The sequence below is a fragment of the Miniopterus schreibersii genome (assembly GCF_964146895.1).
Source record: "Miniopterus schreibersii genome assembly, chromosome: 14".
In the NCBI taxonomy this organism is placed as follows: Eukaryota; Metazoa; Chordata; class Mammalia; order Chiroptera; family Miniopteridae; genus Miniopterus; species Miniopterus schreibersii.
Window position 1 is genome coordinate 17,005,574 of NC_138114.1, and position 26,059 is coordinate 17,031,632.

Genomic DNA, 26,059 nt, shown 5'->3' on the forward strand with positions numbered 1-26,059 from the left:
GATCACCAACAGTGCAGAGCGAACATGAGTAAAGACAAGCTTTTTAGGGACGCTTAAATTACGGAGGTCTCTGGGGGCAGATTGGTCAGAAAGGCTCCGTATTTGCCAGGCAGACGGACTGGTAAGATCTGGGGGGAGATGCTGGGTACCCAATGTGTTGTATAGTTTGTTTAAACTTGACAGTGACCTTCCTCATGTATCTTTCACTTTGTTCCTCTTTTGGGGACAGGTGTAGCTTGCTCTTCCCCCTTACAAAAATTTTTTTTTTAATTATAAGAGAAATTTTATTTAGGAAGTTACAGAGGTAGTAAAAGGGTCCTTGGAATTTAGGAGAGAGAAAGGCAGAGGTAATGTGCCTGGAAGAGGGAGAGGGGGAAGGGAAAGCCTCGGATGTACTCCTGAGAGAGAGAGAGAGAGAGGAGGGAGAGAGAGAGAGAGAGAGAGAGGGTGAGCATGCGCACATGCCAACTTAAAACTTTAATCCACCCTGGCCCACTCCCTTGAGAAAGCTTTTGGGTAGAAAAGCATGTAGAGTAGTGGGTTGATGGTTCTCAAATTTTAGTGTGCATCAGAGCCACCAGGAGGGCTTGTCAAAACAGATTGCTGGGCCCATGGGCCCCTGCACGGAAAGGTTGCCAGTTGGATCCCCTGGTCAGGGCACATACCCAGGTTGCGGGTTCAATCCCCCATTGGGGTGCGTGGGGAGGCAGTTAGTTGATGTCTCTCACTCACATAGATGTTTCTCTTCCCCTCTCCTTCCCTCCCTCTCTAAAACACACACACACACACACACACACACACACACACAATGTTTTTTTAAAAAAATAAAACCCCTTAAAAAAAAGATTCAGTCCCAATCAGGGCACACACAAGAATCAACCAATGAAAGCATAAATAAGTGGAACAACAAACAGATGTTTCTCTCTCTCTCTCTCAAATCAATCAATAGAGAAACAAAAAGCAAAACAAAACAAAGCAAAGCAAAACAAAAGCCAGCAGACTGCTGGGCTCCACCCCTGGAGTTTGATGGAGTGGATCCGAGGAGGATCCCAATCATGGGCATTTCCGTCAGGTCTCCAGGTGACCTCGCTGCGCGCGGCTGGGGGCCGCCCTGGGAACCTCTGTGACAGGCGGCGAACTGGCCTCTGCCCTGGACACAAACGCTTAACTGGCGCAGGACACTGCTCTGGGCCCTCGGAACCGCTCCACGCGGGTGCGCGCCGGCTGATGCGCTCCCGTGCCGGGGCGCCTGGACTCCCCCACTCCCCCTGGCTGGGGTGCGCCTCTCGAAACCAGTGCACACTCCTGCCACAGAGGACTACAGGGAGACGCCGCCTCGGTCCCTGGAAGACACCGGCGAGGGCGGCTTTTCAGAGGCGGGCGCCGCCCGGGCCGCCAGCCCCGCCCGCGCCCGCCACTGCGGGGGCGCAGGGACCCCTCAAGCCGCGGCCGCCTCCCCGGCGACCGGCTAGGGCTCCCCGCCCGGCCGGGGCGCGGCCCGGGGCTGGGGAAATGCGGCGGAACCGGTTCGCCCACCGACGGGAACGGCTCTTCCCGCAGGTGGAGCAGCGGGGCGGGAACGCGGGACGGCGGGAGCCGGGGTCCCCCCGCCGGGCGCCGCCCCTCCCGCCCCAGGGGCGTTCCCAGCCGCCGCGCCGCGCTAACGGGCTCGCGCGGCCGCCCCCCGCGCCCCGCCCTCCCCGGGCCCGCCCCCGGCTCCATTTTGCCTCCGACTGGGTTGGGCTGTGACGCTGCTCCCGGGTGTCAGGTGAGGAACGGCGCCCCCTGCCCTGGCCGCCCCTCGTCGCCCCCGTCGGGGAGACGGCGGCCCCGCGGGTGGCCCCGCGCCAGGGGGCGGTGCAGGGGCCCGCGGGCCTCCCGGGGGCGGGCGACTCGAGGGGCGCGCCCCCGGCCCCCCGCCGCCCGGCGGGGCGCACTGGGCTGGGAGAGGCGAGGCGGGGGGCGGGCGGGAACGGGGAGCGCCGTTCGCTGGGCGCGGAGCGGAGGGAGCGGGACGCCGGGCGCGTGGGCAGGTGGCCCGCAGGTGGAGGGGCCGAGGCGGGGCCGCCCCGCAGAAGCGCCCTCGGGCGGGAAGGCTGAGCGGGGCGGCCGGCGGGCAGCGCGCGGAGAAGCCGAGCCTGGCTGGTGACGAGACTTCCCGGTGACACAGCAGATTTAGGGAAACTTGGGAAATCCGTACCGCACTTGTTTAGCAAACACAGTGCGAAAGCCTGAAATTGCCCCCTGGCCCGAGGTTTGTAGTTGTGGGGTCAGCGTTCCCGACTCGGTCCCGCGCCGCAGCCGCACACACGTGCGGTTACCGGCTGGTCCCGCGCGAGCGCGCCCCGCACCGCGGGAGATGGCGGGTGGGCACCGCACCGCCAGCCGCGGAAGGCAGCGCTTGTAACCGCCTGCTTTAGCCAGCTGAGCGGGAGCCGATCTGGTAAAGCGATCTGCCCTCGTCAGGTAATGAGCGGAGCGAGCCGCCGGGGCGGCAGGCTGCGGACGGGGCGTCTGCGGTTGGGCGTCATCACCCACCCTTCCCTTTCCTATTTCTTTCGTAAACTGAGGAAACTTCCTTCAGTAGACACCGATGGACTTTTGGGTTGTTTTTAAACCCTTCTCTGTTAAGTTCATAAACAGCTGCCTCTTGTTCCTGGGCCTCCTGCCACCTCTGAGACTCCCACAGGGGGACCCACCCCTTTCACAGCTGACTCACTGGGTGGGGATGGTTTGGAGAACCAGGAATGATTTTCTAGGCTTTTAAAAAGTAGTTGCTGGGGAAGGATGTTTAAAAAGAAAAGCCCGGGTTCCCCGCTGTGGCCGCCTTATGCCCTGGGCAACGTTGAGTAATTCTTTGAGTTACCCTGGGGTTTGTTTAAGCTTTTTACTAAAAGCTTTTGAAATCTACCTTTTGAATAGATGATACTGGGCCCAATTCCAAAAGAGTGAAAGGCGCGCGGGAAAGTTAGTGTCCATCTCGTTGTCCCCCAGCTTCCCTGCCCCGAGGCAGCCCCTGTTTTTCTGCTTCCTTGATGGGACTTTCAGGGGTATTCTCTACATATTGAAGGAAGTAAATGTGTTTTTTCCACATCTGGTTGCAAATGACCTATGTAGTTTTCCACTCCTCCCCCCATGACTTAGAGATGATTTCATAGATATGTAAAAAAAGTAGCTGCTCATTTTTAGTAACTGCGTAACACTCCATTGTACCGCTATCCATAATCTCTTTAACCTGTCCCTCATTGATGGACTTTTAGATTGTTTTAACCCTTTTCTGTTACCAATAGTGCTGTAATCAATAGTCGTGCACATACATGTGTTGCATTTGTGCAAGTATTTCTAGAAGATACATTTCTGGAAATGGAATTGCTGCTTTCTAGTCCTTTATATAATTACATTTTTTTAAAAAATGAACCCAAATTCACTTTCTTAAAATTGCATTAAGTTTTCTCATGTGAAGATAGTCTTTATTTTCATTCTGGTTTCAAACTTTATTGACATGATTCCTCTAGGCCCTTAAAGGTAAGATTTAATAAATGTAGAAATATGCTTTGTCACTGGAACAATTCCTGAGATTTAGAAATTTAATTGCTTATGTAGTCTTTGGTACGGTAACTACTTGTTGCCTTTAAAATTATTATTCTTGTCATAAATTATTTCTGATTTTCCCCCCTTTCTTTCGACCGTGATGTCTTCTGCTGTTGGCCCATCTGACTGTTTTCAGATGTTGTCCTTTTACTCCTTATACCGACCAGGCTTAGAGGAGAAGGGAGCCCAAAACGTTGTAGTTTGTTCCTGTTTTTACATCCAGGCCTTTGGATACCAAATAACTGTTTTAGAACTAACTGGATCAATTTTCTTAATATCTTATTATCTTTCTTATGAGCATAACTTTGACTCAATATATGTCCATTCATTCTCAATTTAGCAAGTTTTTAGCTTCTATCCTGTGCTTATGTCATAAGGGACACTATAATAACTTAAATTTATTATCTCATTTTCCTATATTGTGTACTCAAAAGACAGGATACTTACTCCCCCATCTTTCTATCAGCACCTAGGACAGTGTGTATTACTGTCCTGGGATAGTGGGTTTTCATAAATTTTGATTTGGATTTGTTTGGGGTCTTGATATAAAAATAATACAAATCCTTTACAGGCATATTGGGGAGAAGAGTCAAAACACATTGAAAAAATTAGGAAATTAGATGGTAGATACAGAAATGCCAAAATATTCTGGTACCAAAATATGACTCTCAGACCAGCATCATTAGCATCATCTGGAAGCTTAGTTAGAAATGCAGACTCTCAGGCTCCATCCCAGAACTACTAAATCAGATTCCTCAGGTGATTCACATACTGCGAATATTTAAGTTTAAGAAGTACTATTTTACCTAGTACATTGTTCAAAGAAGGGAGAGAAGATTTGAGCTGGTTGAGGGAGGAGAGGTGAGTGAGCTCAGGCTTGAGGGCCAGATCAGTTAAAGGCAACAGTGGCTTACGCAAGACATGTTGAGAGTGGTTCACGCGGTAGAGATTTCACACTGGGAGTTAGGTGTTGGTAAGAGATAAATTGAATAGATAAATTGGAGTCAGTAGTAAAGAGACCTGACTGTCAGGCCGATGACTTTTCATTTGATACTCCAGCAGTAGTCATTGAGTTTTGACCTGGAAAGTAATATGCTGAAAGAGCAGCATTTTAGGCAAGTTCACCTAGTAATGGTGCCCAGGAAAATTGGAAGCGTGAGAGTATAAGCAAGGACATAAATGAATAAGTAATTTTAGTAAAATAGGCACCAGGCGATGAAAACCTGGTGTAAGGCTATGGCCATGAGAATAGAAAGGACTGGAAGAATGGGAGAGGCATTTCAAAGGAAGAAGAGAAAAATAGTATTGGGTTACCTACTATCCTGGAGTAATAGGTAATTTAAGTAGTGGTACTGTTGACAGATATGGGATAATAAGAGTGACCTGGTGGGGAATAATGAGTATTTAATTCCACGCGAAAGCCACCTAACTGGCTTCTATTTATTAATTTTTTTAAACAAGTAACTTATTAAGCATCCACTGTGCATCAGGGTGTCCAGAAAAATGGAAGACCTGTTTTCTTTTTTTTCAATTACAGTTGACATACATTGTATTCAGTTCAGGTGTACAAATAGAGATTAGACATTTATATAACTTACAAACTGATCCCTTGGTTATTACCCAGCTGATACCATACAGTTACTACAATATTGTTGACTATATTTCCTATGCTGTACTTTACATCCCCATGACCATTTTTTAAATTGAATTTATTGGGGTGACATTGGTTTGCAAAACCATACAGGTTCATGTGACTATTGGCATCTGTATGTCCTCTTTGGAGAAGTGTCTATTCAGGCCCTTTGCCCATTTTTTAATTGGATTGTTTATCTTCCTGGTGTTGAGTTGTATAATCGGCCTGTTCTCATTCTGCTCGATGATAGTCCGTCTTACAATTATACCCCACTTCTAGCCTTGCACAGGGCATTGTTTTACTTTCCTGGGGTTGAGGGGGATCTCAGAAAAGGAACAATGGCCTCTGCCAGCACTTCTGTCTGGGAGAAAGCTGCCTCCTCCCACTCAGCTCTTAACCTGAAGCTGAACAATCCAGTTCCTCCCTGTATGGTGCCTTTGAAGCTGCTTCCCCAGCCTTGGAGCTCAGAGGGAGTGAGTCCTAGTGAGTCCGTGTGCGGGCCCTTTAAGAGGAACTGCCTGCATTCCCGCAGCCCTTCCTCTCTCTCAGCCTCAATCCCCACTGGTTTTTACAGCCAGAAGTTATGTGGATTTCTCTGCCTGGCACTGGAACCCTGGGCTGGAGGGCCTGGTGTGGGGCTGGGATCCCTTGCTCAGGAGTGACCTCTGCAGCCAAGAAATCCCTCCACATTTTTATTGGACACCTGGGTGTGCGACTGGCCCGGTGTGCGTCTCCACCCCTCCTGCCAACCAGTTTTGATGTGGCTTCTTTAAATCCTTAGTTGTAGGACTTCCATTCAGCTAGATTTCAGGCGGTTCTGAATGATGGTGGTTTTGTAGTTTAGTTGTAATTGTCATGTGGTTGTGGGAGAAGGTGAGTACTGTGTTTACCTACACTGCCACCTTGCCTGGAAGTCCAGACAATTGGAAATTTTAACACTGACACATTGATGATATTATGGTTCGATTTTTAAAACAGCCTGTTAATAAGGTATGTTTTTAGAGATGTATGAAGTATATATAGATTAAAAGGATAGAATGTCTGGGGTTTACTTCAAAACAGTCCAATAAACTGGTTGGGAGTAAGAGAGAATATTGAAAAAATTTGGCCATGAATTGGTAATTATTGCAGCTGGGTGATGATTGTGTGGGCTTTCTTATATATTATTTTTACTTTTTAATAAGTGAAATTTTCCAGAATCAGAAGTTTATAAAAATAAAGGCAGGGTTTAGTCCAGGTGTGTATGACTATAGAATGTTAACTCTTAGCCATGATAGCATTGTTTCATTGTTTCCCATAATGTGGTTATATCCTACATAAGAGGATTTCTGTGACATGTGGAAAGTATTTTAGTATTTATATATTCATCTTAATATTACCTTCTCTTTGTGGCAAGAAAACTATTTCATGGTTTCCATTTATGGAAGTAATATAAAGCAACTTTAAAAATAGATTTAAGTGAAAAATGAATTGACTTAAAGGAAAATATTCCATAAATAATAGTACCAGTAATATACAGTTATGAGAAAAATTGTATTGTATAGGAGAAGGAAGTTGGAACATTTGTTCTGCTATACTGACTCTATTGGTACCAATGATAAAATGAAAACACGTGTATCAGCTTTGCTTTTATCCCTAATATCCACATTTGAATGCCAGCCAGATTCTTTTGAAAGAAGGTGTATTTTGTATAAGACCCTATGACAATATATATCTTCAGAGGCCTTCATCCTTATAAGAAATTACAAAGGACATTTTTTATTGTTACAGAATGTCATATCCAGGCTATCCTCCCACAGGCTACCCACCTTTCCCTGGATATCCTGTAAGTATTGCCACTTATGATACTAAAATAGCTTAAATTCTTGGAGCAGATGTTGTGTAGGACTAGCCCATGACAGATCTTACACATAGGCTAGAGAAGGGGTCATAAACTCAAGTGCCCAGTAGAATGAGTGAAGGTGGGTGTTGGAGGTAACTAGAGAGTGCTTGCATCACCTGTGGAAGCCAGCCGCTACTCAGCTTTAGTTTGATAGGACCATGCAGGGAGGCAGACCCAGTGATGCTAAATACTACCATTTCTTTCTTTTTTTTCTTTTTTTTAATATTTTTATTGATCTCAGAGAGAGGAAAGGAGAAGGAGAGAGAGATAGAAACATCAATGATGAGAGAGTGATTGGTCAAGCCCGCAACCTGGGCATGTGCCCTGACCGGGAATCGAACCCCGATCGCCTGGATCCTAGGTCGACGCTCAACCGCTGAGCCACGCCCGGCCGGGCAAGATACTCCCATTTCTTCAAGTAAAGCAGGAAATCTGGATTTTGTTCCAATTGCCCCAATATGTAAAATTGGGAACTTAATTTTTTTCCTTTCAGCTCCATTCCTCTGGTGCAGCTGCCTCTCTCACGTGGCTCTCCACCAAGAAATTATTTTAAATGTTAAATGTTTTTGGAGTCAATAAAACTTGTAAGCTAAATTCATCCCATGAGTCACTGGTTTTTAACCTTTGTGCCAAAAGGTTTAAAATAATTAAGAAGGGCTTGACTCAGAGATAACAAATTGCAGTGGATTTGAGCGCCCTTGATTTGTTGCGACTTTTAGTGTTTGGAGTACATTTTATAAATGTGCTGTCAAGTTCTGCCTCGTTGATGTCTATACTATAAGGACTAAACTTACAGCTGAAGCATAAGTGAGAATCATGTATTTCAATTTTATACTCCTAAGCATGTAGGGCTTCTTTCTGACTGAGAGAATAGAAAGAGGGCCCTACAGATTAATGACAGTGTGCATCCTTATGTAAAGTGAATCTATATCTGGATTTATCATAGGAAAGATGAGGATTACGAATATGCTTCCAGGTGCCTATGTAGGAAACTGGACCCTGGTGACTACTTTAGTCAGTGTAGGCTAATTGCTGAAATACACAACCCAAACATCCCAATGACTTAACACAGTAAAAACTCATTTCTTCCTCCCTTCAGCTCCTGGAAGCCAGTGGGGGTGGGGCTTGGGGGTGGGGAGAAGGCTTTGTTCCAGGTAGCCTTTCAGGTTCCCAAGCTCCTTCCCGGTATTGGCTCTGCATCTAGCACCTTGAGATCCTCCACTGGACCCTCTGCTGGCAGATGAAGGGAGAGAGAGGAAGGCAGAGTAGAGGATGGGCAGGAGGAGTGGGGGCCAGACTGGAAGTGGTGTATATTACTCTGTCCGCATTCACCCACCAGTATTTGGTCATATGGTCCTACTTAACTGCAAGGGGGCCTGGGAAATACAGCCTGGCTTTGTGGAGAGGGGAGGAAGTTTAGTGAACACGTGACAATCTCTGCTGCACTTGGACATTGTCTGGTCTGAACCATGTGCAAAATTTCACACCCCATGTGTGACTCAGGTCACCTTTTTTTCTCTCTATTGTGTAACAGGTCCAAGTGTGTTACAGAACTATCAGTTTCCTTAGGGTAGAGGGGTGGATATTTCTCATATTTCTAGGTGCTAGGAAATTGAAAGAACTAATGAGTTTTGTTAGTTGTTCCTGAAGGTTTGGAAGGACCCTGGTTCTTACTCCCAAATAGAGAAACAGACCCCTGGCAACGGTAGAATTAAATTTTCAACTGAGTTCTGACAGACAAGCGTCCTGAAAAATTAGTGTAAGATACCAAGACTTCTAATGGGGCTTTTAATATGGACAAGAAAAAGCTAGGCCTTCACAGTCATTTCTGTTTGCTCTTTTTTTTTTTAAATGGGTCCTATTTCTTTATGATCACATTCATTTGAAAATATTTTCTGGTTTTTCAGCCTGGGGGTCAGGAGTCATCTTTCCCCCCTCCGGGTCAGTATCCTTATCCTAGCGGCTTTCCTCCAATGGGAGGCGGTGCCTACCCAGCAGCGCCAAGTAGCGGCTACCCAGGAGCTGGAGGCTACCCTGCCCCCGGAGGCTATCCAGTCCCCGGGGGCTATCCCGGCGCCCCGCAGCCAGGGGGAGCTCCGTCCTACCCCGGAGGTGAGTTATGGGCCAGCGACTCAGCCCACAGCCCTCACCCTGCCCTCTTCATTCCTGCTTGTGTGGTGTGAGGTCAGAGTAGCTCGTAGCCTGCTTTCTGCCTTAGACAGCAAGGGCACAGCTGGCAACACAGAAGGGTAAACATTCTCGGGGGCCCTAAAAACTGGGGACAAGCTCAAAAATTGTGTTGGGAAAGGAATTGGAAGAAATCGCATAGTAATAAAAGACCCATATAGAGCATTGTGGTTATTTGTAATCTTAAGAAGTGATAAAGGTATTTCTTTTTGGTGTTTTTTCCCTAATCCTCACCACCGGAGGAGATATTTTTACTGATTTGAGAGAGAGAGAGAGAGAACCATCAATTGGTTGCCTCCTGCCCCACCTGGGAACAGGGGATTGAACCTGCAACCTAGGTATGTGCCCTGACTGGGAATCGAACAGGCAACCTTTTGGGATGATGCTCCAACTGAGCCACACCAGCCAGGGCAGATTAAGGCATTTCAATTAGCGTGATTGTGACTTTTAGGATATCTTTGTCCAAAGGTAAAAAACAAAACAAAACAAAAAACTTAGCATTTTTATACTGTAAGTTAGTAAAGCAAATGAATGAAGTAAAAAATTTAAATATATTTTTTAATGGGGAAGGAGTTAGTGAGAAGTTGAATTTAGACCAAAAGGGACCAAAAGCATTAATAGCACATTTCTCCCCCCACTGTAAATAGTAGATATTTTTCTAAAGTTTTCTGTTTGATCATGAGAACTGTCACTAGAGTTTATTCTTTTCTCTGGTTCCTCCAGGCCAGGGGTTTGGAGCCCCAGCAGGTGGAGCTGGCTTTGGAGGCTATCCACAGCCACCCACGCAGTCTTACGGAGGTGGCCCAACACAGGTCCCACTACCCGGTATGTACCACTGTCCAGAGAAACAGTAGCATGGTATTTTCAATTTTTCAAGTGCCGTTGAAAAAACGTAGTTTCTGTTTGGGAGAGTTGTCAGCAGATGTTTATGCTAAGTACCTCTGTAAATAATTTTAAATACATGGTTTCATGATGTGTATTAATTTGATGAAAAATATAATTAGTAAGATCGTAATAAGGACCCACTTTTTCAGTTACAAAAAATAATGCCCCAAAGCCAAAAAGCAAAAAACCTTCAGGAGCCTCTCTACTCACTCCTGTACCACAAATGAAATACCCCCAGAGCTATGTCCTTACATCCTTTCCAGGTGGAATCAGAATTTAATCTGGTTTAAGTGTTTTTTAAAAAGTATTATTTGTTAGGATATTATATAGGACATGGAATATTTTTTTAAAGTTCTTATGACCAAAGTTTGTTTTAGGTTTAGTAAGTTATACCAAAAAATTAACCTAATGATTAACATAATGTGAATGTTCTTATATATTTCCATATTCATAATAACCAATGCTGTTTTGAAAAATTAGATCATAAAAGACTTGTTTGCTGTATGTATGTAGGTGGCTTTCCTGGAGGACAGATGCCTTCTCAGTATCCTGGAGGACAAGCTCCTTACTCTAGTCAGGTATTTTTGCTCCTATCTTATAAATTTAGTCGGGGTAATTGGATAGTGCCAAAGAAGAGCACTGCTCCTTTGCCACAGTAGAGGTTTCCATGAAGCAGATGAAATGGTCTATAACAGCGATTTTCAACCATGTACCACAAGAATTTTGAGAACATGCAGTACCTGACTATTTAGTCAGAGACAATGACCTCTTTTCTCTTGAATTGTCAAATAAAAACACAATAGCCGTCTGGTGTGATGAATCAAAATTACACCTATTTATTTTTTGTCAGATCAGCAAAAAATATAGTATATTTTTTGGTGTGCCCCAGAATTTTAGTAATTAGTTTATGTGTTACACGAAATGAAAAAGGTTGAAAACCACTTGTCTGTAACATCACTTAAGACTTTAAACTTTGCTTTTGATAGACTCCATGCTCTCTGGTTTATCTGCTTTAAGTAGTATCCGGATGACTTTGATAAGACAAACACTCCAGCCAACTCACAGGTGCTGATACTTACAACTTTTTCATAGACATTCACTTGGGCTCTTTGCATGGGTTTGATTCTTTTTTCCCTTCCTTCACTGTCAGTTATAAATATGAACTTGGGCGACGGGGGTGATTGGTATTTCTGGCAGTGTTTTATGAAGTGGGGTTTTGTCTTCCATTTTTACCTTTGTAACTCTCCACTCTCCTTTCAGATCAATACAGAATCCTTTCCTTCCTATCCTGTTTTCTCTCCTGTTTCTTTGGATTATAGCAGTGAAGTGAGTAAGGTTTTCTGCTGTTCATTAATTACTAGGTTCCCTACATATGCCTTCATTTGTTTCTGATTTCTTGTGTATTTGTCTCTCACCACTTCCTGAGAGCTCAACTGTATCTGGTAGTATACCTTTATGTCCCTGTAGTGCTTGGCAGGGCTTTAAACATGGTAGCCAATTAATTGTCTGTTGAATTGATTTCTCAATAGCCCCAGAAGGTCTCCTATATGTCAAATTTTGCCGCATCTCTGTATAGCTCCTTGTTTTAATATTAACTTTTATTCTTTAATTGCCTTGTTAATTCTTTATATCTTATGCAAGTTACTAGGAACATAAGCAATGTACTTGTATGCTTACCTTTATCTTGATTTTCTTATTTATTTATATGTTTATTGATTTTAGAGAGAGAGAGAGAGGAAGGGAGAAAGAGAGAGAGAAAGAGAAACATCAGTGTAAGAGAGAAACATCGATAGGTTGCCTCTCCTACGTGCCCCAGCCAGGGATCAAACCTGCAACCTAGGTATGTGCCCTGGCTGGAAATTGAACCCACGACCTTTTGGTGTATGGGAAGATGCTCCAACCAACTAAGCCACCCAGCCAGGGCAATTTTATTTATTGTTATACTGTCTGTTCATAAAGATCTAGGATTTTCAAGTTTTTTTAAAGGCTGGGAGAGGGATTGCAGTGCTAGAAGAAAAATACCTTAGCCATTTTCTGGCCTACTTTCCTGATTTGAGGAATTTGAGCTCCAGAGAGATTAAGAAACTTGTCCAGGGCCACACAGTTACTGAAAGACAAAGCTGAGACCAGGTCCTAGCTGTCTGACTCAGACTAGTGGTCTCCCGGTTACACAATGCTGCTTTGCTGATACAGCAAATGATATTCCTCCAAAGCATGTAGTAAATTGTTTTCAATCCTTCTTCTATTGTTGAAGTTGTTAGTCATATTATGAATCTGTAACTATTTTAATCATTCATTATGACAATTTTTAAATTTTAGTTGACGTATGCATATGATTTTAGAGACATTTTATGACTGAATAGAAAAGATTTTTAAAATAAAACACTAAAAGTGAAACACACAACTTACTTTGTGTAACAATTACCACCTTAAGATAGAGCTAAAACTAGTAGATGGAAGTTAACAGAGTGGTATGTTCAGAAGAGCTTCTAGATGGAAGTGGAATAGGTTACCTTGTGAGGGGTGAGTTCCCTGTCACTGAAAATCCTCCGGTAGAGGTTGTAGGGGGTGTGTGTGTGAAGATGTAAAGAAATTTTCTGTCTTGGTTGGGCAGTTGGGCTAGGTAACCTCTTTTGATTGACCCAATTCTAATTTTATGGCAGTTTTTCAGCAGGAATATTAGAATCAAATGGGTATCGAAGGTTGGAACTTTTGGTGGCAGATAGTGTGGACTTAATGTGCTGAGAAATCTCCCTTCCCTAGAGTTTTGATCTCAACAGCATGGACCCTGATTTCTTTGAACTTAATATAATGCCTGAAGGATGATAGTATTTCTGATGAAGATTCACTTCAAATTGGACTGTCAACAAAGAATAAACAAAACCAGTTTTCTTAGAGATGCAAAATAGAATAGTTTGTTGTTCTTAAAAAAAGAATGGGCTGACAGAAAACGAGAATCATCAAACAGTAATTGATGAGGGTCAATTTCTTTTACTGTCTAGTCCAATATATTATAAAAAGGCTTCTCCCCTACTTACGATTTTAGTGACAATGATTACATCAAAGGAAACTTTTGTCGTTTCTTGATACATTAACACTCATGTAAAGGCAATATGTTGAAAAAAATTATATTTGGATATTTCCTACAAGTAGGACAATTTTAGTTTTTCCTTAAAACCACTGTACAAACAGTTTTTGTTAGTTTTCTACTTACATTCCTGGCTTAGAAACTAGTGAACGATTGTTTGGTAAAGTGTATTGGTAGAATGTTGATGTAAGAGTGTAAATGAGTGGGAAGAATTATTGACCATAAAAATGTTTGGTGAATGGTGGTCTGATCCACTTCTCCTAATTTACTTTGCCCCCACAGGTACTGGCACATTGCTGTATTCAGTGGGTGTAAGCCTGAATACAGCTCCAGTTTCCTAAAAAGCAGTTAAATCATTTTATAATTGAAATGATGTTGATTGCATGGTTAAAAGATACTTTAGAGATATTTGGTTAAATAAAATATATTATTAAAATTGAATTTAAAAAATTATGGTAGAATATCATCTTGCTTCATTCCATCCCTCTTAAGCTTTGGTTTGAATATTTTAAGAAAACTGTTGAGCCCTGGCCAGTTTGGCTGAGTGGTTAGAGTGTCAGCCCGCAGACTGAAGGGTCTTGGGTTCGATTCCTGTCAAGGGCACTTATCTCAGTTGCAGGTTTGATTCCTGGCCCCGGTTAGGGCAAGTGCAGGAGGAAACCAATCGATGTCTCTCTCACATCAATGTTTCTGTTTCTCTCTCCCTTCCATTCTCTCTGGAAAGCAATGGAAAATATCTTTGGGTGAGGATTCAAAGAAAACTATTGAATTGTTTCAAAGCTTTGCATTTTAAAATTTTTTTTACTTTTAATTTTGAAGTAATTTCAGACTTACAAAAGAATTGCAAAAAATGTACACACAGAATTCCTGTACACCCTTTACTCAGATTCTTCAAATGTTAATTTTGTACATAAACACAGTACAGGGGTCAAAATCAGTAAATTACACTGATATAATTCTGTTACCCACCCTGTAGACCTTACTCACGTTTCACCAGTTGCCCCTGTAATGCCCTTCTCTGGTTCAGAATCAAATCCAGGATGAAATATTGCCTTTGTTGTCATGTCCCTTAAATTTCCTTTAATATGAAACAATCTTTAGTCTTGTTGTTCATGACCTTGACACTTTCAAAGAGTTATTTTGTAGCACATTCCTTAATTTGGGTTTGTCTGATATTTCCTCGTGATTAAATTCAGGTTATGCCACTTGGGCAGGAATAAGCACAGAAATGATGATGTGTCCGCACTGCATCCCATCAGGAGGCTCTTATTGTTGACTTACTCTGTTCCTGCTGATAATTGATTTTGATCAAACTTTTACCCACTGATTTGAACATCCTTTGATGATTCTTGCCTGAAACAATTATTACTGTGTTATTGTTATGTGGTAATTTTTAAAAATTTCCTCATAGATTTCTATTTAAAAAATATAGTCTCCATTTTGCTTTCTGGTTTATTTCCTTGTAAAATCTATGAAGAATATTTTACCTCCTGGAATCTCTAATCATCACTTTCATTTTGTGCCTATTTATTTATTTATTTATTTTAGGAGAAGTTTAAGTAACAGTGGCAAGGTTTATTAAAGCAAAAAACAAAAGTACACTCGTGGATAATAAACCTCTAGCCTTAGCACTAAACTGAAAAAATAAAAATAAAAAAAGAAAGTACACTCTCAGAGAGAGAGCAGGCAGGCTAGAGAGAGCAGCTGCCTTTTTTGCTTTTCTTAATACACAGTGTTTTATTTCGTGTCTAATAATCAGGGCTCATAGAGGAAATGAAGAGATACTAACAAAATGATATTGCTTATTTAAAACCTCATTAGGCTACTCATGTTCCACTTTACTAAAGCCTTTATTATACTCTTGCCTTTAAATCAAACCCTGCCACTTACCTCACACTATCCAGGAGTCATCTCGTTTTCTCCTGTTCTATCAAGAAGGGAACTCAGGTGCAATTGGACGTTTCTCAGTCTTCTCCTTACAGCAGGATGCAGGGACTTACTGCATAGCCCCTCCTCATTCTCGATCCCTGGCATCATCCTTCACTCCCCTCCTTGCCTCTGAACATATCCCGTATCCCAAGGAATTCCAAGGAATACCAAGTGGGATTCAAGGCACAGGAGGATGGTGATTAATTTCAGCAGCTTCACTAGTCTCCTGAAAGTTTAGTGTCTGTCTTTTGGCAGGAGGGAGAGATGTCTTTCCTGCCTGTTTCGGAATGAGCCCTGATAACAGTCGCTCATATCCTTGTCCTAAAACGCAAACACTGGCCTCTTTGCTGCACAGTTTTGACCAGGGAAGTCTTGTTGTTGTCAGCAGAAAGTCCTGACTTGGATTTTGATTTTGATTTTTTGAATTTTTTATGAGTTTATTTGAGCCAAACTGAGGACATGTGTCAGGGAGCAAGATTTCAAATGCTCCTTGGATTTTTATTTTTAATTTGTATTTTTTTACTAAAGATGGCAAACATTTTTTTCATATTCATTTTCCCCCAGTTTTATTGAGATATAATTGACATACAATACTGTATTCGTTTTAGGTGCACAGCATGATGATTGGGTATATGTATGTATTGTGAAATCATTGCCACAGTATCTGACTTGGGTTTTATGCCTCTTGTTCTCAGCCTGCTGCGATGACTCAGGGAACTCAAGGAACAATTCGACCGGCTGCCAACTTTGATGCTATAAAAGATGCAGAAATTCTTCGTAAAGCAATGAAGGGTTTTGGTAAGGAAAACAGATTTTTGTCTTATTTATAACAAGTTTAAGTGATTAAAGTAAAAATAGGCTTGATATCATAAACTAAATTTATGTATCAGCCTGTGTGCACATACCTCAATTTAATCTGGCACCAGGTACCTTGTAAGCATCTAAGAGATGTCTCAAGGAGGATCCAGCGCAGACTTTATCCTTACTGAAACATGTATGATTCTTTCAGGGACAGACGAACAGGCAATTGTGGACGTTGTGGCCAACCGTTCCAACGACCAAAGGCAAAAAATTAAAGCAGCTTTTAAGACCATGTACGGAAAGGTATGCTTTTTTTTAATTTTTTTATTGAGTGAGCATGAAGTAACCTGTAGAGCTTGCATCCAGAGACCCCAGGGGTGGTGTATTTGTTATTCTTTTCTCTTAAAAGCCTTTCTAATTCTAGAGTAGTCCTTGATCTTGTCAACATACCTTATACTGTGTCTGGTGTGTGGTAGATGTTCAGTAGAAAGTAGATTATGACCACAATCATGATCAATAGCTTGGTTCTCAGTCTTCTCCTTGGAGTGGGATTCAAGGACTTATATAGCCCCTGCTTATTCTTTTTTTTTTTTTAATATATTTTTACTGATTTCAGAGAGAGTAAGGGCGAGAGAAACATCAATGATGAGAGAGAGTCATTGATCGGCGGCCTCCTGCATGCCCCCCCTGGGGATCGAGCCCACAACCCAGGCATGTGCCCCAACTAGGAATCGAACCGCGATCTCCTGGATCCTAGGTTGATGCTTAACCTCTGAGCCACACCGGCCGGGCCCCCCTGCTTATTCTTGGTCCTTGACTTCATCTTCCACTTCTTTCCCTCCCTTAAACATATCCTTTATTTATGATTGTGTGAGACTTCTTGCCATTCTCTGCACACACCGTGACATTTGATACTTCCGTGCTTGGTGCATGGTGTTCTCTTGGCCTAGGACGCCTTTTTCTCTTTTTTTGCACTGCAAACAACTTCTCCGGGATTTGGCTTAAATTAGCTACTCTGTGCTCTGTGCAGTTTCTCTCTGCTCTGGGCAGAATTTAGCTGCTTCTCCCACTGTGGTCCCATAGCACTTTGTAAAACCTCAGGCAAACCATGTCATTCATATTCATCTTTGTATTTATAGCACCAAGTACAGGAACAATAACAAATACCCACTTAATAAATATTTGTTGAATGGATGATCTGTGACTAAACCTAGCAAGATTCTGTGGCTAAAAAGTGCCATCGTTTGTCAGCTATAAAGGGAAAGCATTCATTTGCTGTCTACCTTGGAATCCTAAAAATGTCCTAACATCCTGTGGATCCAGTTTACTTTTCTCACAATGGGAGGGGAGCTCCGGTGGTTGGTCCAGCCTTGCCTGTTCTATCTGCCGTTCTCTGCCCAGCCCATACCCACATCTTTAGTCTTAAGGCTGATTAAACAACACAAATTCTGTATTTCCTTAGGGCTTAACATCAGACTCACTTCTCATAAAGTGTATTTCATATTATGAATTTCTTTAGTTCATAGTCTGTGCTATGCCATTCTGAATTTTCTCATATATCACTTTAGAATTAAATTCATGGCCTATTTTCCTTATCCCCAGCCATCTTTTCTCTTAAATTCCTATTAATCACTAAAAATACTCTTCTAGGTTACCGTGGTCTTCTCTGATTCCGGTTCTTTATCAGCTGGTCAGTCAGTGAATATTTATTCAGTGTCTACTATATGCCAGGCACTGCTTTGTTCTAGCAACTGGTTATTGACTATGTCTTATTGATCTCATCTGTAAAAGGGCTTTTTAAAAATGTGTCTTCTACTTAATGTTTTAAAATAATTTTTGTATTTTTCAATTATAGTTGACATACAATATTTTATTAGTTGCAGATGTACACAGTGATTAGACATTTATACAACTTATGAAGTGATCACCCTGATAAATCTAGTACCCGTCTGACACCCTACATAGTTATTACAATATTATTAACTATATTCCCTATGCTATACTTTATATCCCCAGGACTGTTTTGTAACTTATTAATTTGTACTTCTTTTTTTCTTTTAATATGTTTTTATTTATTGTTTTAGAAAGGAATTTTTTTTTTAATAGGTCTTTATTGATTTCAGAGAGAGGAAGGGAGAGGGAGAGAGAGAGAAATATCAATGATGAGAGAGTCATTGATCGGCTGCCTCCTGCACGCCCCCCACTGGGGATCGAGCCTGCAACCCAGGCATGTGCCCTGACCAGGAACTGAACCGGTGACCTCTTGGTTCATGGGTTGACACTCAACCACTGAGCCACACCCGGATGGGCTTCATTTGCACTTCTTAATCCCTTCCACTTTTTCATCCACTTCCATTGCCACCACTGAAGTCCAAGCCTTCATTACTTCTTACCTAGATATTCTAGTAGCCTAAATGTTCTCATCTATAGCCTCTTTGTCATCATAGCCCACACTGCCTGTTGTTGCCACGTTAGTGCTGTTTTCTTGCGTACATGTTTCCAGTGGCTCCTCTAGCATGCAGAATCAAATTCACATTCTTCAACTTGGTATTCGAGGTAATAATAATCCAAGCATATAGTTACAACTTTGATTTACTAATCTGTGAAAACATTGCCCTCTGACAAAATTGGTTGTCTTATTGTTCCATTGAACTAGCTTTGCTCATTCTTGCCCCTATACTAGTAATTCTCAGTCTCAGCTGATTATCATAATCTCCTCTAGAACTTAAAAACACACAGAGGAGCATCTGAGATCTTGCTCCCTGACATGTTGTTACTTTGGCTCAAATAGACTCCTATAAAAATTGAAAAAAACACACCCACATGCAGAATCTCTGAATAGTCCTCCTTAACATCAATGTTTTATGGTTTTTGTTTTTAAGAAAAATTCCACAGATTATTTTAATGCATAGCCTAGGCTAGGAACCACTTTTCTGTCCCATGTTTGTTTTTCCTTCTTGCCTGAAATACTTTTCTTCTTCCTCTTTGCCTGCTAATTTATACACACTCTTTAAGATCTGGACTAAAAGCTTTCTCTGCATCCTGTAGCCTTTAACTTTTTCTGTTTCATCTTTTTCTGTATTTCTGTGCTGCTTACACATCTGGGGCTGGAGTACAGGCTGCCTTATGTTATCTCCTTTTAGACGTTCACCTTATGTTCCAAATAAGAACACCATCACTTCTTGGCCTTTTGGCTAAGATCAAGTGCAAATAAGAACACCATGATGAGGATTTCTACTCCCTCACAGAACAAGAACAGTTTCTTATACTAATAAATATCTGTTTATCATTTGGTTCATCTGAATTGTTCTTTGTTTCATGTGTCTCTTGTTTTGGTACCTGATATAGTGATGGAACTTCAGTAAGAATTTATTTAAGTTTTTATTGATAGAATGAATAAAATACATCTACTTGAGTGTAATAATTTTGAATGTATATATTTACTTATATCTTAGTATATAATATTCAGATTTTAAACTTAGGTTTTCATAAAGCAATTCAATTCCATTTTCTGTATTTTTCTTTAAAAATTTAAGCAACAAAATTTGGAGAGCACATATACTTAGTTTGTACTTGTAATTAAACAGGATTTAATCAAGGACCTCAAATCAGAGTTAAGTGGAAACATGGAAGAACTGATCCTTGCCCTGTTCATGCCAACTACATATTATGATGCCTGGAGTTTACGGAATGCAATGAAGGTACTGTATGCCATTTATTTTGAATATTTTATTCTATTTCAAAAAATCCCACAAATTGTGGCAGTTCTGAATTTACAGTGACAGCTAAATCATATATTCTTTCATATCTCTGAATATATAGAGCTTTCCAGGTCTGGAGACCAAAAATATTTGATGGAACAGCAAGATTTAATAACTTTCAGAGATTTTGTTTTTCTCTTGTATAATTCTCCCTTTTGTTATTTCACATAGGGAGCAGGAACTCAGGAACGTGTATTGATTGAAATTTTATGCACAAGAACTAATCAGGAAATCCAAGAAATTGTCAGATGTTATCAGTCAGAATTTGGACGAGACCTTGAAAAGGACATTAGGTCAGATACATCAGGGCATTTTGAACGTTTACTTGTTTCCATGTGCCAGGTGAGTATAGCATGAATGTTTGTGTGAGGGTGGAGGGAACATTCTTTGCTGCCTGTTGCCAATGAGGATTCTTTATTTCTTTTAATATTTAGCCCCCTTCGAATCTTGCCACCTTTAAGAGGGACAACACAGAACCCAGTGTACAAATTTCTTTGTAGTCACTATTGATATTTATTTCTGTAGATGTGGCTTTTGAAAGGAATCAGAAATTAAGCTCTTTAAGGTTGTATGGAATCAGAAATCAACTTGAAACTATGTCTCAGCATGAGATGAATCTGTACTCTTAAACTTAGCATTTTACTACCAGTTAAGTTGTACCATCAACTACAGATACGCAGGAGTGCCATGGAACTGCTGTATGGGTCTGAACAGTGTGAGGAGAGCCAGAAATGCAGAAAAGTGTTCAGGATTCACAGAACTATCGCAATTGGCACCTTCCGTATTCTGATTCCCAAGATGTGCTGGAGAGGTGACAGAAAATTCCTCAAATAGGGTATTTGGAGTGATATTATAAACACCCTTAGAATGAGATGATAAGAGTTTATTTGAAAGAGATGATGCAAAAGACTAGCACACTGACTCAATATCAGCAGTTACTGGCTATCCTGTTAGTGCACAGTGTTGGACAGTCTTGAGGGATCTAGACGTAGAGGAGAGGCTCTTCAGAGCAAGGGAAGTAGTTGCAGAAAAAGTAACAAGCAAGAGCCAGTGGATGTGGAAGTGAGAAAAGAATGCGAATGAGTGGGAGGAAGTTGAATTTGCTTACAACAGAATAAACAGTGTGAGCTGGGGAGTAGGTTAGCATTTAAAAAGAAGAAGAAAACAAACAGGAACAGATTTAACACTAAAAAATGATTATATATGAGGTGTGGAGTGTCTTTCTACAGGGTTCAAGGCCCAGCATTTTATAAAGTAACGGGACCTGTGCCAGGGAGTGAGCAGAGGAATGGCTTCCTAGGAAAATGGGCCCGTGCGTACGTGTTTGAATCTAAAGGCGATAGTGTGGGAAGTTTTTCCTGAACATCTCTTCCTGTGCTGGATTCAGTCATCCGCTTAGAATGTGCTTCTACATATTCCTTGTGCCCAGGGTTCTTCACAAGACGGTTTCTCGCCTTTAGGGAACACCTCTCCATTTTGTTCTTCAGAAAGACACCGAGACTCTAGAGGACAGCCTTTCCTTTGTTTGGGTTTGTGGTTCCGTTTTTGAGAGAAACCAACTGCCCATCTAAGCTTTACTCTACTCAGGCTCAGAGCTTCCTCTCTCCTTTCTTCCCTCCTGTCCCAGGGGAGAGTTTGGGGTACAGATCGGCACAGTCTAGCAGAACCTGAGTTATTTATACCTTCTTCTAAAAAGCTCATGCATCATTTTTATTTATACATTCATAATAAATACTTATGTATTAAGATTTCATTTGGATAAAGGAAAGAAGTTCATGAAGCCTCCGTATTATATGTTCCCTCCCTTGACTTAAATTCCTGGAGGGCAGAGACCTTGTTCCTATCATGTAGCACATCCTGTTGGTTATGTTTCTCTGGAGAACTCTAACATAGCCTGGCACAAAGCAAGTACTCCATACCTTTAGGCTGCATTAATGAATGCAAAGTGGAATTGAGTATAATGCATGTTGATCTTAAATCTCAGCTAAGGAGAATAATAATTTCTTCATTTAAGTGGTAGTTTATATCTACAGTAGAGATATTTTGTGTGTGTGTGTGTGTGTAAATCATATATATGTGTATATAATCTTTTATGGAAACCTTTTCTGGTTTAATTTAGTGCTCAAAGCCCTGAAAACCTCTCATTTTAACATAACCTCATTAAATCATGATCATATATTCTAAAATTCAAAGTTGGCAGTGCAATAAAGTACTAGTTACACTAGTGTATTCCTTTGGAAATGAAAACTATGTGTGACAGACTTTATGCATTAATCTTTTTGTTAAAAGAAATTTTAAAAAATTGATTTGAGAGAGAGAAACATTGATGTGAGAGAGAAACATCGATCGGCTGCCTCCCACACATGCTCTGACTGGGATCGTACCCTAACCTGGGCTATGTGCCCTGACCGGGAATGGAACCCTCCACCTTTTGGTGAACAGGATGATGCTCCAGCCAACTGAGGAGCTATGCATTAATCTTTAATAAATTGTCCATAAGTGACCAGATTGGAAAGAAAATTTTTAATAGAACTTGTATCACTTCTTTCCAATTCCTGCCTTCCTTTTTTGCAGGGAAACCGTGATGAGAACCAGAATGTTAACCACCAGTTGGCTCAGGAAGATGCTCAGCGTCTCTATCAAGCTGGTGAGGGGAGGCTGGGGACAGATGAATCTTGCTTTAACATGATTCTTGCCACAAGAAGCTTTCCTCAGCTGAAAGCTACCATGGAGGCTTATTCCAGGGTGAGTTTTTCTTTTGAAGATCTGGCTTCTGTTTTAAGGTGTGAAAATATTTTAACCTCTATACTCTTTGTTTGCAGGTGGCTAATCGAGATTTGTTAAGCAGTGTTGGTCGTGAGTTTTCTGGAAATGTTGAGAGCGGTTTGAAGGCCATCTGTAAGACATTTTTGTTTTGCTTTGTTTTGTTTATAAATGAGTGAGGCTTTGAATAGTTGTTCAGTTGTTCCTATTAAGTGATGATGATTAATATAGTCTCCCTAGAATCTGCTGAAGCAGAGGCTGAACCAATCTTAGCATAATGCAGTTCCCTATGAGTGGTTGGTGGCATGATCAATTAGGGTTGTTTCGGAATTATTATTTTGTTTTAAATATATCTTTATTGATTTCAGAGAGAGGAAGCGAGAGGGAGAGAGAGAAACATCAATGATGAGAGTTACTGATTAGCTGCCTCCTGCATGCCCCTCACTGGGGATTGAGCCAGCAACCTGGGCATGTGCCCTGACCAGGAATTGAACCGCAATCTTCTGGATCATAGTTTGGTGCTCAACTGCTGAGCCACTCCGGCCGGGCCAGAATGGTTTGATGTTTATTCTATATGCCCTTCTTAAGGACTATGCAAGAATATATGATAGCCGTGGCCAAGTAGCTCAGTTGGTTAGAGCATCACCCTGAAAAGTCAAAGTTGTGAGTTCAGTCCCCGGTTAGGGCATATACAAGAATCAGTCAATGAAGGCATCAATAAGTGGAATAACAAATTGATCTTTTTTCTCCGCCCCACCTTTCCTTTCCCCTCTCTCTAAAAATCAGTCAATAAAAATTTAAAAAAATATATATATATTCATATATATATACACATATATATGTATATATATATAAAAATTTGGGGGGCCAGAGGGAATCTTTTAGAATTGAAAGCAGCCTGTTTAGTGCATCTAGAAAGAAAGGTGGATGCTGAGAAAAATCAAAGGGGGAGAACATTTCTAACCCACTTCAGGTGTCTGAGGTGATTTCATGGGAAATGCTGGAAGGCCGGCTAGAGGTGCAGATGAACCTGGAGGGGGACACGTTTCTGACGCCGCTCTCATTGCAGTGCAGTGCGCCCTGAACCGCCCCGCCTTCTTTGCTGAGAGGCTCTACTATTCTATGAAAGGCGCCGGCACAGATGACTCCACCCTGGTCAGGATCGTGGTTACTCGCAGTGAGGTGAGGCTTTCTCTTTTTGTCTGACTTCATTTTGAATTTTGATTTCTTAAAAGTTCCTCAGTTGGTTGTCAGTCCCTCAGGAGTGGGGGGCCGCAGCAGCTGCCTTGTGGCTGCGGGGGGTTTGTGTGAAGCTCTGTCCGCTCTCCCCACGCCCTGAGGGCCTTGCTTTAGCAGAACAAACGGCGGTGCTGCACTCGGAAGCCGCGATGCTCCCTGAGAAGGCCTGCGGAGAGGAGTTGCAAGATGTTTTTTGGTTTTCATTTTGCTTATGTAAAAAACTGTATGAAAGACCTACGTAGTAGATTAATCTTACTGGATATGAAAAATTCCTGAAATTTAGCATACCTTGTTAATCATAGAACAATTTTAAAAAGTTTATCTTTGTCTCTTTACCTAAATAGAGCTTTAAATGTTTTCCTTCCTTTGATTTTTAAATATTTATTGGATTTTTTTTTTTATTGAAAGAAAACACACATATACAACTAAATTATACTAAAAAAGGTAAATTATTTTTAAAAGACAACCAGAATAGGGTGTTTTAAAAAAGCTTTTTGTGTATTTGTTCTTAGACTTCAATTTTCTATGCAAGTTTTTTGTTTTTTTTTTAATTGCAATAAACTATATATAACATAAAACTTATCATTTTGACCATTTTTGAATTCAGTTCTGTGGCATTAAGCACCTTCATGTTGTGCAGCCATCAACACCAAAACTTTTTCACCTGAAAATACCCACTCATTAAGCAATAATTCACCATTCTCTCTCCCCAACCCCTTGCAACTGCCACTCTACTTTCTGGCCCTGTGTATTTGACTACTCTAGGTACCTCATGTAAGTGGAAGCATACAGTATTTGTCTTGTTGTGACTGGTTTTTTCACTTAGGATAACGTCTTCAAGGTTCATCCCATGTTGTATCTTGTGTCAGAATTTCCTTTTTAAGACTGAGTAATATTTTATTGTATGTATATCCCACCTTTTTTTTTTATCCATTCATCTATCAGTGGACCCTTGGGTTGCTTCCACCTTTGGCTGTTGTGAACAGTGCTGCTTTGAGCACGGGTTTACAGATATTAGTCTGAGTCCCTGCTTTTCACTTTTGTGTATAAACCCAGAAGTGGAATTGCTGTATCATATGGCAATTTTATTTTATTGTTTTAAAGAATCACTATACCATTTTCCACAGTGGCTGCACCATTTTACAGTCCTACCAGCAGTCCACAAGGATTCCAATTCATATCCTTGCCAACCCACACCTGTTATTTTCTGTGTTTTTCATAATGGCCATCTTATCAAATGGTTTTTAAATGACTAATACTATTGGAATAATAGATTAGACTTGTACCATTCGTATCTAGTGTTTTCACAGAACAGTGAATCTGAATCAGACCTTTATTGGGTGATACTAGCACTAGTATGAGTGCTAGCTGTAAAACATCAGTCTTTTGGTGGTGTTTTCCCTCTGCTTTGATTATAATTAGGATCTTTTCACTATCAAAGAATAATTCTAAGAAATACCAGTTTTCTTTTGATAGATTTTTTCCTAACATTAAAAATATCATCTTTTGCATGCAGATTGACCTTGTACAAATAAAACAGATATTCTGTCAGATGTATCAGAAGACCCTGGGCACAATGATTGCAAGTGACACAAGCGGAGATTACCGAAGGCTTCTTCTAGCCATCGTGGGCCAGTAGGAGGGATTTTTTTTTAAATGAATGAAGTTATTCGAAGCTTACCCTTTAAAGCAGTGACTGACCTGCATGCAGCAATATCAGCCATCAATGTAACCAAAAGAGCTTTTTATTAAAGACTGTGTCAGGGCTGTGCTTGGTTTGCACATGTGGTTATTGCCTTAATTCCAATGTTATTTTTTCTCTATATACAATCAATGTAAAGCCATAATCATAATGTAGTATAAATGGAATGTTTGTAAAGCATACTTTTCTCACTGCTCTTATTCTAATCAGGATACCAAATTGAATAAAAATCACAACAATCTCTAATTTTGTGTAATAATATTGAATTTTTAAAAAGGTTGCTAAAAATCCTGCCTGCTAACGTTCTACTAGGTCCATTGGACAGTTAGAATTGGTGGTATTTCAAAACTGTATTACTTTTAAAAAATTTAGCTCTTTTAACCTAGACTAATTTACATCTTATTTTATATAAATTGGTATTCTGTACTCATAAACACTAACCTGTACACATAGAAAATAGATTAGTATTGCCTGTAGCAACTTTTAAAAATGGGAGTAGGTGTTATATGCATAAAATACATAGCCTACATTTATGTCTACTAAAACTCCCTAAATACCTTTATTGGCCCCTGATTTTAAATATATATATATTTATGAA

The 26,059-nt window shown here is 41.2% G+C and overlaps 1 protein-coding gene across 4 annotated transcripts; it reads left to right on the plus strand.

Annotated features, from left to right (window-relative positions):
- Positions 1 to 1,696: 1,696 nt before the first annotated feature.
- On the plus strand, positions 1,697 to 25,707 carry ANXA7 (annexin A7). Of its 4 annotated transcripts, none has more exons than XM_081158192.1 (14): positions 1,697 to 1,768; positions 6,995 to 7,049; positions 9,014 to 9,218; positions 10,017 to 10,118; positions 10,692 to 10,756; positions 11,439 to 11,504; positions 15,891 to 15,993; positions 16,205 to 16,299; positions 19,584 to 19,697; positions 19,929 to 20,099; positions 22,332 to 22,502; positions 22,580 to 22,655; positions 23,590 to 23,702; positions 25,276 to 25,707. In XM_081158192.1, exons 2-14 carry the CDS (start codon positions 6,996 to 6,998, stop codon positions 25,396 to 25,398), a joined length of 1,458 nt encoding a protein of 485 aa, XP_081014318.1. In that variant the 5' UTR covers positions 1,697 to 1,768; position 6,995; the 3' UTR covers positions 25,399 to 25,707. The 4 variants fall into 4 exon arrangements, with proteins under 4 accessions (XP_081014318.1, XP_081014320.1, XP_081014321.1 ...); XM_081158193.1 differs by lacking the exon at positions 1,697 to 1,768 and adding an exon at positions 2,080 to 2,466; XM_081158194.1 differs by lacking the exon at positions 11,439 to 11,504.
- Positions 25,708 to 26,059: the final 352 nt, after the last annotated feature.

Bases quoted from the DNA above. Each gene is read 5' to 3' on its own strand.
- ANXA7 (XM_081158192.1), top strand. From the start codon at position 6,996: ATGTCATATCCAGGCTATCCTCCCACAGGCTACCCACCTTTCCCTGGA. The intron at 10,757-11,438 runs GTATTTTTGCTC...CTCTCCTTTCAG, and splicing joins AAGCTCCTTACTCTAGTCAG to ATCAATACAGAATCCTTTCC. The intron at 16,300-19,583 runs GTATGCTTTTTT...GTAATTAAACAG, and splicing joins TTAAGACCATGTACGGAAAG to GATTTAATCAAGGACCTCAA.